This window comes from Vulpes lagopus, chromosome 11, assembly GCF_018345385.1.
Source record: "Vulpes lagopus strain Blue_001 chromosome 11, ASM1834538v1, whole genome shotgun sequence".
NCBI classification, from domain to species: Eukaryota; Metazoa; Chordata; class Mammalia; order Carnivora; family Canidae; genus Vulpes; species Vulpes lagopus.
In genome coordinates this window covers 43,466,643-43,480,472 of record NC_054834.1, presented here as the reverse complement: position 1 = coordinate 43,480,472, position 13,830 = coordinate 43,466,643, and the positions used below count along the sequence as shown (strand labels likewise).

At 34.2% G+C, this 13,830-nt stretch overlaps 1 protein-coding gene across 3 annotated transcripts in view; it reads right to left on the bottom strand.

The window, feature by feature from the left end:
• CDC73 (cell division cycle 73) overlaps positions 1-13,830 on the bottom strand; it is a 118,940-nt gene that overhangs the window by 90,886 nt on the left and 14,224 nt on the right. For all 3 annotated transcript variants that reach the window (XM_041723223.1, XM_041723224.1, XM_041723222.1), the window contains exons 7-8: positions 4,277-4,493; positions 1,810-1,908 (exon numbers count right to left, since the gene is read on the bottom strand). In XM_041723223.1, the coding sequence (XP_041579157.1) occupies positions 1,810-1,908; positions 4,277-4,493 (316 nt within the window). The remainder of the gene's footprint in view (positions 1-1,809; positions 1,909-4,276; positions 4,494-13,830) is intronic.

The following is a 13,830-nucleotide window of genomic DNA, read 5'->3' as shown; positions in this document are numbered from 1 at the left end:
TATTAAAAAAGATTAAAATACTTTTCATTGTGTTATAACAGCATGCTACCGTTAAGTATTAACCCAGATAAAAGACAGTTAATTCAAGACTGTCACTAGGTATACACTTCTATAGTTAAATGCCAAAATTAAAATTTTTATGTATATTAATGATTATGAAAATACAGAGAAAACTCAATCACAAGGACAGTGGTTTAACTGTTTAAGGTCAGACGTAAGTTTCCTACCAATTGCTATTCAAAACATCAACCAATTCATCATTATAAGCACTCTGTGTTTTACCATCACAGCATTTGTTTCACTACATCTTTTTTTTTACTCATCTCTATGTCCTACTAGACCTTAAGCTTAAAGAGGGCAGGTATCGCTTGCATTTTTGTCAGCACACTGCCTGAAAATCATAGGCACTTAAGTATTTGCTGGAAAGTCAACTCAAGTATTAATCTGAATACCGATAAAAGTCCATTACCTCTAAAAAATTAAATACTATTAGATCTTACAAAGACTGAATTAGTGCTCTTTCAAATTTTAATATACTTACAGAAAATTTTATGTAACATAAAAACAATTTTATTTGCATTTTTTTCCTTTGTAGAATCATATGAAACTAGCTAGAAGGATTTTCAACAAAACTGGAGGACATGCTTGAATTTAAACATAGGGCATACACCACACATGAAATTTACTTTGGAGTGGTCCTAAGTGGCAACTCAATGAGTGAGGCAGTCAACTCTCCAAATGGCTTAATCTAAGGAACGACAAAAGAACCAAATGATCTGTGACCAGGAGAAACACAATACATACACCAGGAAGTCACAGATACCAATGACTTCAGAAAAAGCCCCAAAGTGGACTGTAATAGGGATTTATATCTCTAACAATGGTAATGATTCTCCCAAGCAACAATAAATAGGCCTGTTACTTTACAACTATCCAGAGGGCTTTTCCTAATTTACTCCTTTCAGATTCTAACCCAAGTATGTCTCCAGTAAGAATTATTGCTGAAGTAACTTTTTGTTTTGGCTGCTTGAGGTTTTTAAAATTATTGATGTTGGTTTGTCTTTTGACCCGCTTCATCTATTTCTCACACTTCCTACCCATTTCAACCCCTAGCAACCACCAATCAGTCCTCTGTATCTATAAGATTATTTTGTTTTTAGATTCCACATATAAATGGCATCACAAGGTATGTCTTTCTCTAACTTATCTCACTTAGCATAATGCCCTCAAGGTCCATCTATGTTGTCACAAAAGTTATGATTACATTCTATTTTTATGGCTGAACATTTGTGTGTATATACCACAGTTTCTTTATCCATTCATTGCTCAATGGAAACTTGTTCCCATATCTTGGCTACTGTAAATAATGCTGCAATGAACATGAAGGTCCATATATCTTTTCAAGTTAGTGTTTGCATTTTCTTCAAATAAATACCCAGAAGCAGAATTGCTGGTTCATGCAGCAGTTCTATTTTTAATTTTTTGAGGAACTTACAGGGTGTTTTTCCTAGTGGCTATGCCAATTTACATTCCCACCAAGAGTGCACAAGGGTTCCTTTTGTTCCACATTCCTGCCAACACTTACTTTCTGTCATTGATAACAGCCATTCTAACTTGTGTGAGGTGAGATCTCATGGAATCAATTTTAATGGTGTGGAAAATTCTCACATATTTCAAGAATACTGAAGCAGCAGCAAAAGGTTTAAAAGCTACCAATCTGAAACCTTTAAGATGTTTTCAAAATTACAATACTGAAAAACAAGAGTCATTTTCATTAAAATTAATATACAAGCAGTAAAACATTCTTACCACAGGTGCTGCATTTGGTGCTGGTCGCTGTTCAGGTGCACGCCCTTCTTCTCTAGCTTTTACAGACTGAAGAATTGCAAAAATATTCTTGGAAAAATTCTAAAATATAAACGGATTTTAATTAGCCCACTTAAAATTAAATATTCAAGGCAGTTAGGTTTACTTACTAAACAATTTCAGACTGTTTTCTTCCTATAACTTCTTCCCTACTACATCATTGAGGTGTTGGTTTTTTTTTTTTTTTTACTATACACAAAATAAAAATCGAACTACTACTAAAAACTTGATCTCTAAAGTAAGTATCATAAACACACTATTATTCATTTTACTTAAACTGTTTAATTGGCTATAAATATATTCATATTCTGCATCTATTCAAATAAATGGGAATTAAGTGACTGAAATAAAAATTAAATAGATTTGTTGTCAAGAGAGGCTTAATTCTTAAAGAAATCAATTACTATATCTTCTAGGTATAATAAACTCCAGTGCTAATCTCAGACTGCTAAAATTTATGAGAGATGTGCAAAGCTTTGAAATACTTCTTGTTAGGAGTCAATGTACACTTTTAAAAGATTTTGAAATTGTGAAGTATTTTTAAAAACTTGATTCATCCCAAGATACCAGCAGTTAACCAAACACTGCTTCTGCACCAGCAGCGCAAGTCAACACAGTAAAAAGTAATTCTTTTTAAATAAATAAACGTCAACACAGTGACAAATGCAAAGTCTTTTCTTTTTTTAATAAAGATTTTATTTATTTATTCATGAGAGACACAGAGAGAGAGGCAGAGACATAGGCAGAGGGAGAAGCAGGCTCATGAAGGGAGCCTGATGCAGGACTCAATCCTGGGACTCTGGGATCCCAACCTGAGCCAAAGGCAGAAGCTCAACCACTGAGCCACCCAGGTGCCCACCAAGAGGTTTTTTAGTGTTCAGAGGATGAAAATGGTATACAGAAAGACTATCAAAATAGTTGCTTCTGATTTTTAAAAATGTTAATGCTCAAAGAAGCAAACCTAGCTACCAAATAATTTTTAAACTATTAGTTTATTCCTTAAATTGTAACATGAAGGCAACAACACTAAATTAAATTAGAGCACTAAGTTTTGAAATGATGGTAAAACCCTGCCACCTAGAGCTCAAAGAAAATTGTTCATTGCAGTTTTTGGAAAATTTAATGTTTGGTTTAAAAGTAAGATGGAGCACAGCACCTATGTTTTATTATTCCTTCACTACAACATTCAATTTTTTTTGGCTATTATCATGAACATTAGTAGACATAGGCAGGTTGCAATATTCAACTATTACCCATATTATACAGTGAAAATGAATATCAACATATTACTGTAAATAAGAAAGCTGAAATTTATTTATATTCTCAGATTTCCCTATTATTCTAAGCTCTGGGGAATGATTCCTAATCTCGACTTTATAAAATATGTCAAAGTACAAAAGGACGAAAATTCTTTCCTTCATACACTCTTTTAGAGTAACCTAATTCCTACTAATGCAGCATAGTAAATCTACCTTGACTTGCCAAATGACCAACATCAAAATTTGCTTTCATTGGTAACCTCACACACTTCTACAAACTCTTTTACAAAATCATATTAACAAATGTGCATCAATGGAGAATTAACATTTAAGAGAAAATTGGGAGGTGAGGGAGAGAAAGATGAAAATATCTCAATCAAACAGAATCAAAGCAATCTTTTTGGAGATGCATTAAGATACCAAACATCCAGTATCTTTCAAATTTTTGTCCTTAAAAATTTAAAGTATACATCTCCTTTAACCAGAAATTTGCTTCTAGGAGTTAATCTTCTTTTCTTGTATACACATAAATGCACAAAGGTACATGTACAAAGATGTTTTTTAATGCATTATTTCTAACTGTAAATAGAAAGGGAAGGACACACAGAGGAAGGAAAGGAGGAAAAAAGGTAGAGGAAAAAAAAAAATCCCACACTCCTACAAACTAAAAAACAAACTACCTAACGCCATTAATAAAAAATAAATGAATACTGTTATATCCACACAACAGGATATAATGTATAAAATACAGAAATAAATGACTGCTAATTTTCATAAGTTTCTACTTTGTGGGGAAAAAACTAATAACAGCATTAATTACCACACAGCTGGCCATCAATAGTCCCTGCTCATTAGGTTAAAGCAAAAATCTAATCAACAAGAAAACTGGGCTATTTGTTGGATTTACAAATGAGGTATCAATCAAGGGGCTTGCACTGTAATTTAGTCATTTTCATCAGCTTTTTTGGTGACCAAGAGCCCTAAATACTAGAATAGAATGGTAAATATGGCCACTTAAAAATCTACGTTATTACTGATCTTTCCGAGATAAAACTTGAAAATTGCTCCTAATAGTAAATTTTAGCCAATTCTATAACCAACCACAGATTAGATACACATGATCACTTTAATGAATGAAATACTTTAATTACCTTTCCTGTGCTCTGTAAGATAGTTGTTCGTGTCCTCCACACTCTCTCTCTGCTGACAATATCCCGTGTCACATCTACCTCAGCATCCACAAAACTTCTCTGTTTAAGGGCAGTTATATCATCATCTAAGTCAGTCTTGATAGTGGATCTTTTCTTAGCCATAATTTTGGCTTTGATTGCAGCAATTTTTTCCACTGACATAGCTTCAGACAAAGACCTGAAAGCAAATTCTTTTTTTAAAATTTTTATAGCAAGGATCTCTTGAGCACATCATACTTTGTTACATTTATAAGTTCTTGGTAAATATGCTTTACATGGCAATAATTAAGATTTCTTATCTAAAACTTACATACTTGGCATTTAATAATCATCTAAGATCTATCAAGAGTCCATGTAGAAATATTACTCCATGAGCAAATCAGTAACTTCTTAGAAGGATCAATACAACAAAAATCTTCACTAGTGTTTATCACTTCCCCCGCAAGAGGCAGAACCTATTAATATAGCTGTTTTCCTTAATATTTTCTCAGACTTTAATTTGCCAATGCCTCTCTATACACACAAATTGTAAATACAAAAGCACACACCACCTTGTGGGTGTGTATGTGAAAAACTCATTCTGTAAGAACTTAAAATTTAGCTTTGCCTTGAAATTTATTTCAGGGTTTCAAACCCGTATGTCATAATATATATAATACCCATTCTATAGGTGACAGAGGGTTTTTATATGCCACATCAACATATATTCTATTTACTATCTGAAAGATTAAGCTGTATTTTGCAGTTTTCTTTTTCTTTTCTTGATTTTCAAATACCAGGCAAAATAGCAAACAAGGGCTATGCTTTGAGAACTATAAAAAAAAGACAACGCAAAGTATACATTCCATTAAGGTGGTTAGTTTAGTGTCATTTTTCACAAAATGAGAATAAGAGACAGGGTTTGGGTACCTTAACAGTAGACAAAATTATTACTTTAATCACAAGAGGATAATCTTGAAATACATTTAAACAACACCTGGAAAAAGGACAGGAATTCAAGCAGGTTTACATATGGTAGGATTAGTATACTAATTTATTAATAAGGTATGAAAGTACTTTATAGCAGAAGCTCAATATGCATCTAGTATTTGACTCATTTTATATAAGGCTATGCAATTTTTCCTTAAGATCTAAAGCATACCAGCATAACTTAAACTCAAATACTTTTCTAAATTATAATCAAACATGAATTGGACTTTCAATCATGGGAGTTTTACTTCCAGCTTAAATGAAGTAGCCAGGACTGGATTAACCCTCCTGCTTTAAACCAACCAGTTAAAATACATAAAACAGCAGCTTACTAAATACCTGGTATCAAGCAATGAAAGACCATAATCACTGACAAGGGAAAACCAGATAAAGTGAGCCCTATGAATGCTGCAGTTTGCTACTTTTTAAGTTTTCAAAATGGTATAGGGAGGAGAATCCAGGCAAAACTGAGTGGATTACCTAATTTGAGAAATGGAGCTGAGAGTCCAGCAAACCAAGGTGGCTGAAATTGATAGGCCTAAGTACCTGACAAGAGCTGCAATGAGGGTGCCCATTGAGTATTCAAGGAGAATACAGATTAGCACAGGAGTATGAGGAAACAAGAGCTGGGTATAGAAACTATCCAACAGGATTAGAGGGAACAATGCCTAGGGCTCACAGAGGGTGAAGAAAAGTTCTTGTTCCCACCAGCTAAACTGAAAACCTCACATCCATGGGGCAGTAAGTAGAGTACTCCGAATGGTTTTGTGTAGGCAATGGGCAAGGAATAATTATCCAAACTTAGTGCTGCTCAAATAACAAACCTTAAGTCGAGACACAAAAGGAATAAACTATTTCCAAGTGATGTTACTATATTCCAAAAACAAAACTAAAGAAAATTTAGAAAAATATAAAAATACCTAGCACTCAGTACGGTAAAATGCAAAATATCTAGTACCCCAAGATCACAGGTATGTATGTAAAGACACAGGAAAATGAGTGGGAAAGAGGAGAAATCTAAATCAAAACCAATTATAAACGGATAAAGATGCAGGATTAGCAAACGAAGAAATTAAAATAATTATAACTCTATTCCACATGTTCAACAAATTAAATAGTGACATGGATTATATATTTAACCAACTTGCACAGATTAAAAAAAATATATAATGCTGGTGACTACAAATACATCACAAACATAATTAGAGAATATTAGTGAATGACACTACAGAAAGTATCCAAATGAATAGGGGAAACATCCCCCCCGCAAAAGAAAAAAAAAAAAGATTTTAAGAAACAAAGCTAAAAACCTTCTAAGTTCAATAAAAATTATGAACACAAAAATTCCCTCAAAAAGCTCAATGGACTTCAAGCACAAGAACCAAGAAGAAAAGGCCACATTATGTGACAATTAAACAGCTCAAAACTATAATAGAGAAAACTTTTAAAGTACTCAGAGGAAAAAAAGGACACATATCATTACAAAATTTTAAAAATTAAGAAAATAAGGATGACAGCAAACTTCTCATCAGCAACAATGCAACTGAGAAGACAGTGATATAATTAACATCTTTAAAGTACAGATGGTCCTGACTTATAACAGTCTCAAATTTTTCAACTTTACAATGGTATGAAAGTGATAATGCATTCTGTAGAATAATTTGTACTTCAAATTATGATCTTTTCTCAGGCTAGTGGTAAGTATGTGGTACGATGCTCTCTCATGATGCATGACAGGGGTAGTAAGCCACAGCAATCGGTCAGCTGTGTAATCACCAGGATGATAAATTGATACATTTAAAATTATTCTGTACCCAGACACCTATTTTATATATACTTCAGTATAGTATTCAATAAATTACATGAGATATTCATAACACTTTTATTATAAAATAGGCTTTATATTAGATAATTTTGTACAACTACAGGCTAATGAAAGTGTTCTTCTAAGCATATGTAAAGTACCTGAGGCTAAGTTATGATGTTTGGTAGGTTAGGTATATTCATTACATTTTCAGCTTACAGTATTTTAGCCTTAGGATGGGTTTATCAGGATGTAACTCATCTTAAGTTAAGGAAGACCGGCACTTAAAAAGATATAACTTAAGGGGCACTTGGATGGCTCACTTGGTTAGGCATCTGCCTTTGGTTCAGATCATGATCCCAGGGTCCTGAGATCGAGCCCCATAACAGGCTCCCAGCTCAGCAGGGAACCTGGTTCTCCCGTTTTCTCTGCCCAGCCCACACTCATGCTCCCTCGCTCTCTCTCCTGCTCTCTCTCTCTCTCTCAAATAAATACATACAATCTAAAACAAAAAATGATGTTATGGGGCACCTGGGTGGCTCAGTGGCTGAGTGTCTGCCTCTGGCTCGGGGTGTGATCCCGGAGTCCCGGGATCAAATCCCATGTCGGGCTTCCTGGAGGGAGCCTGCTTCTCTCTCTGCCTATGTCTCTGCCACTCTCTCTCTGTGTCTCTCATGAATAAATAAATAAAATCTTTAAAAAAAAAAAAAGTAATAATAAAAATAAAATAAAAAATTTTAAAAGTCAAAATAAAGATTTTTTAATAAAAAAGTTGAAAGAATTCATCACCAACAGGTTTATTTAGAATCAATCACAGCACAAAAAGAAATGTTAAAAGAAATCTTTCAGCAAGAAGGAAAGAAACACGTAAATAGATTTGAACAAAGAAATGAAGAACAATGGAAATGGTATCTAGGGATTCCTCAGTGGCTCAGTGGTTGAGCCTTTGGCTCAGGGTGTGATCCCGGAGTCCCGGGATCAAGTCCCATATCAGGATTCCTGCAAGGAGCCTGCTTCTCCCTCTGCCTGCGTCTCTGCCTCTCTCTCTCTGTGTCTCTTATGAAGAAATAAATAAAATCTTAAATAAAAAAGAAATAGTATCTAAATACGTAAGTTTTTTTAATATCACTTAAAACTCTTTAAAAGATAACCAAAGAACAACAATAAATACTGGAGCTTACAACACATACATACATATACCATTTTAAGGTTCCCATACTATGCACGAAGTAGTGTAACACTTGCAAGTAGACTATGATAGTATAAACCATGCATACTAAAAGTCCTAAAGCAAATACTAATAACAAAACAGTTATAACTAGTAAGTCAACAACAATAAGAAAAAACAGAATTACAGCCAATATCCATTTATTCTAAATAAGAAGTCCGAAAACAGGACAGAGACAAACAAAAAATAAGCAAAATGGACTAAAACTAACCACATCAATAATCATATTAAGTATAAAAGATCTAGACACACAAGAAAAGCAAACTATAAAGACACAGATCGGCAGTCTGGGTGGCTCTGCGGTTTAGCGCCTGCCTTCAGTCCAGGGCCTGATCCTGAAGAACCCAGGATCGAGTCCCACATTGGGCTCCCTGCATGGGGCCTGCTTCTCCCTCTGCCTATGTCTCTGCCTCTCTCTCTCGTTCTCTCTGTTTCTCATGAATAAATGAAAAAAATCTTTAAAAATAATTTTTAAAAAGACACATAGATTAAAAGCAAAAGGATTCCAGTTTTCAAATGAAAAGTATTCTGGACATGATTGCACAACAGTACAAAAAGACCATGAACCACACACTTTAAAATACTACGATAAGAAACTTTATGTAATGTTTTTTTACCACAACTTTTTAAAAAGTTTTTTAATTTTTATTTATTTATGATAGTCACACAGAGAGAGAGACAGGCAGAGACATAGGCAGAGGGAGAAGCAGGCTCCATGCACCGGGAGCCCGACGTGGGATTCGATCCCGGGTCTCCAGGATCACGCCCTGGGCCAAAGGCAGGCGCTAAACTGCTGCGCCACCCAGGGATCCCTTACCACAACTTTTTTAAAAAGTAAAAGGTTAAAAAGCCAAAAAGAAAGCTGGAGGGAGGCCTAAGTGAATATAAATAAAAGTAGATTTTTTTTTTTTTAACAAAACATATTGCCAGAGATAAAGGTCACTCCATAATGATAAAAAGTTATATTCATCAAGACAATAAGATCCTAAACCAAGTTTCAATACTTATCAAGGATTCAAAGTTCTATAAAATATAATCATACTTTGGAATAGATTGGAAATCAGTAGCAAAGATCTTTAGAAAATTCCAAATATTTGGAAACTAAATAACTCCCCTGCAAACAATCCATGAGTAAAAGAAAACATTAAAAGGGAAATTAGACAGTAATTTTCAACTGAATGAAAATGAAAACACAACACACCAAAATATGAGATGCCATTGAAGCAGTAGAGTGTAAGCTGAATATTGATTTCCCTCTAAGAAATCATAAAAAAACCACAGCATATTAAATCCAAAGTAAGCAGGGCACCTGAGTGGCTCAGTGGTTGAGCATCTGCCTTTGGCTCAGGTAATCATCCCAGGGTCCCAGCATCTAGTCCCACATTAGGCTCCCCACAGGGAACCTGCCTCTCCCCCTCTGCCTGTGTCTCTGCCTCTCTGTGTCTCTCATGAATAAATGAAAGGATAAATAAACAAACAAATAAATAAATCCAAAGTAAGCAGAAGGAGTAAATCATAAAGATCAGAGCAGAAATTGAAGAATCAAAAAAGAGGGAAAAAATAAAGGAAAATCCCAATCTGATTCTCTGAGACGATCAATAAAATTTGTCCATTTTGGCCAGGCATTAAGGAAACTAACAGAAAACACACAATTGCTAATATCAAAGCAGGAAAGAAGGGACACTGCTACAAATTCTAGACATCATAAAAGGTCCTTATGAACATTATGCAAATAAATTCGACAATGTAGATGAAATGGACAAATTCTTTCAAAGAAAGAATGAGATGGGATGAGTACTGGGTGTTTTTTTTTTTTTTTTTGTACTGGGTGTTATACTATATGTTGGCAAGCTGAATTTAAATTAAAAAAAAAATTTTGAGAGAGAGAATGAGAACCAGAATAGACCTATAATTATTAAACAAATTAAATACGTAGTTGAAAACTTTGCCTGAAATATACGAAAATAAATAAAACTATTTATTTAGTTATAGTACATATAGTACAGACGGCTTCATCAATAAATTTTCCCAAATGCAGGAGGAAATAATACCAATTCTAAACAAAGTTTTCCAGAAAATAGAAGAAAAGGAAATATTTTCCAACTCATTCTGAGACCAAAATTATCTTGAAAGGACACAAGACAAAAACATTTCAAGAAAACTATAGACCTCATAAACATAAGGTACAAAAATTCTATATAAATTTGTAAACATCTAATTCAACAATACATAAAAGAATACATCAAGATCGTGGTAGGCAACCACTGAAATGATTAATAATATCCACCTCTTGGCATTCACACCGATGTGTAATCCCCTTCTTGAGGCAGGGGGTGCTTAACCTTGCTTCAAACTTGCTTCTAACAAATAGAATGCTGTACCAGTGTGAGGACGTCACTCTGAAGATTTGGCTATAAAAAAATTACTTCTATCTTGCTTGATAGCTCTCTTGTCCTCTGCTTGCTCACTCTGATGAAGCATGCTGTAATACTGTGAAATATTCTACAGAATATTTCAGAGATCAACTGGGCAAAGAACCAAGGAACTCCTATAAGTAACACCTGAGGAACTGAAGTTTTAGTCTAACAACCAACCCATCAGGAACTAAATTCTACCAACAACCACATGAGTAAGCTTAGATGCAGATCCTTCTCCTATCAAGTCTACACATGAGAACACAGTCTTGGCCATCCTGCAATGCTATGAGAGGCACGAAAGCAGAGAAGCTAAATCATCCCATGACTTTTGACCCACAGAAACCATGAGATAATAAATATATGTTGGTTAAGCCACTATGTTTCAGGTTAATTTATATTCAGCAAAATAACTAATAAAATAATGAAATATGGTTTATCCATGAAATGCAAACATCAAAAATTAATTTAAATAACTATATTAACAAAAAACCATATGATCATTTCAGCAGAATCAGAAAAGCTCACTGTGACAATAGCCAACATTCCTTTCTCATAAATTCTCAGCAAACAAGGAACAAAAAGATTATTTCCTCAACTTGTTGAAACAAAGAAACCTAAGCTAACATGCTTACTGGTGAAAGAGTGCTTTCCCCTAAGATGAGGTACAAAACAAGAATGTCAAAAAAACAAAACAAAACAAAACAAGAATGTCTAATCTCACTGCTTCTTCAACATTGGATTAGTGAGAAATCAGCAAGTCTAGCCAGTGCAATTAGGCAAGAAATGAAAGGTATCCAGTTTAGAAAGAAAAGAGATAAAAAAGAAAGATGTATTTTCTGTGTAGACCACATGATTAAGCTAATAAGAGCTACCAAAAAAATTACAAGAACTGATCAATGAGTTTAAACATGATTCTAGGGTCCAAGATCCAGCCCCAAAGATCGACTGTATTTCTATCCTAACAATAAATGAAGAATTGAAATATTTTTTAAACGATCACTTAAAATAACATCAAAAAGCATGAAATACAAAAAAAAGGTGTGTAAGACCTATACACTGAAAATTATGAAATGTTAAAAGAAACTAAAGATCTAAATACCTCCATTAATAAACAAAGAAATAAATATATAAATCAGAAGACTCAATATTTCTAAGATGTCAATTCTCCCCAAATTGGTCTGTCTACAGATTCAGTGCAATCCCAATCAAAATCCCAGTAAGCATTTTGGAAGAACTGACATGTTAATTCCAAAACTCTTGTGGAAATGCAAAGACTCTGAAATGGCAAAAACATCCTTGAAAGTGAAGAGCAAAAGCTGGAAAGCTAACACTATCTGTTTTGTTTTTTGTGTTTTTTTTTAAGATTTTATTTATTTATTCATGAGAGACAGAGAGAGAGAGAGAGAGAGAGAGAGAGAGAGGCAGAGACACAGGCAGAGGGAAAAGCAGGCTCCATGCAGGGAGCCTGGCATGGGACTCAATCCCTGGACTCCAGGATCAAGCCCTGGGCTGAAGGCAGCACTAAACCGCTGAGCTACCCTAGCTGCCCTGTTTTTAAAACTTATAAAGAAACAATAATTACAGTTTGATACAGTCAAAAAGACCAACAGATCAACAGTACAGAATGGGTCCGGAAACAGACCTACACATGAACAACTCATTTTTCACACAAGTGCAAAAACAATTCATTGGGTACCAATAGTGCTGAAATGCACAAAACTGAACTTCAATATCTAGATCATAAAAAAATATATGATTTTGATCCATACTGTATATCCTACACGAAAAACTAACTGAAAGTAGGTCACAAACTTAAATGTAAAACCTAAAACTAAAAAATTCCTACAAGAGAATATGAAATAATCTTTGTTGGCTTTGCTCAGGCTATGTCATAAAAATTTAAACAAGCTGCTCTTCAAAAGGTAGCCAGGAGAATGTAAAGACAAATCAGAATGGGAGAAGTATCTGCAAAGCCTCTGTATGAAAAAGGACTTCAACAAACCTTCAAAACTCAATAGTAACAGTCCAATTTAAAAAATGTACAAAAATCTGAACACACTTCATCAAACATGGTAAAATGGCAAATAAGCACAAAAAAATGCTCATAATATCACTAATCATGAGGTAAGTGCAAGGTAAACTCACAATGAGATACCATCTCATACCTATTAGCATGGCTAAAATTAAAAAGCCTGACCACACCAAGTGTTAGCAAGGCTGTGAAGAAACTAGAACTCGTATGTATTCATGTTACAAATATGAAATAGTACACTTTGAACAGCTTGATTTCTTAAGAAGACAGACTATACCACTACACAATTCACTCACCCCTCTCCTAGGTATTTACTCAGTGGAAATGAAAACATAAGTCCATAAAAACTTGTACACAAATGCCCATAGTTTTAGCTGTAAGAGGCAAGTAACAGCAACAAGTAAAATGTCCATAAATAGGTGCCTGGAAAACGAGCTGTGTTATATCCATACGATACACAAATGGACTACTCAGCAATAAAGAACTATTGACACATCCATCAATATGGATGAATCTCAAAATAATTATGCTAAGTAAAAGAGGCCAGAATCCTACAAAAGTACATACTACATAATTCCATTTATACTTAACTCTACAAAACACTAATCAATAGTAACGGCAGATCACTGGTTGCCTGGAGAGGGAAGGATGTGGGGATAAGAAGTGTGGAATCTTCTACCTAAAAGGTACACAAGAAATTTATTAGAGGGATGTTATATTCATTATCTTATTATAATGGTTTCACAGATGTATACATATGTGAAAGCGTATCAATGTATGTTAAATATGTACAGCTTATTGTTATGTCAGTCGTCCTCGATAAAGCTTTTAAAAATCAGCATTGAATTTTTAAGTTTGGATAAAACTTCCAAAGCATTATATTGTGCCAAGGAAAAATTAAGAAATGATTCTAATTATAGTAAAAATCAGAGATCAACAAAATAAGACCACAGGCCAAATCCAGCCATGCCAATTCTTTTATGAATTAAGAAATCATAGACTACTTTCCCTACCACAAGCATTAGTTACAAAAAAAAAACCCACATGACCTTAAAGCAAAAAGTA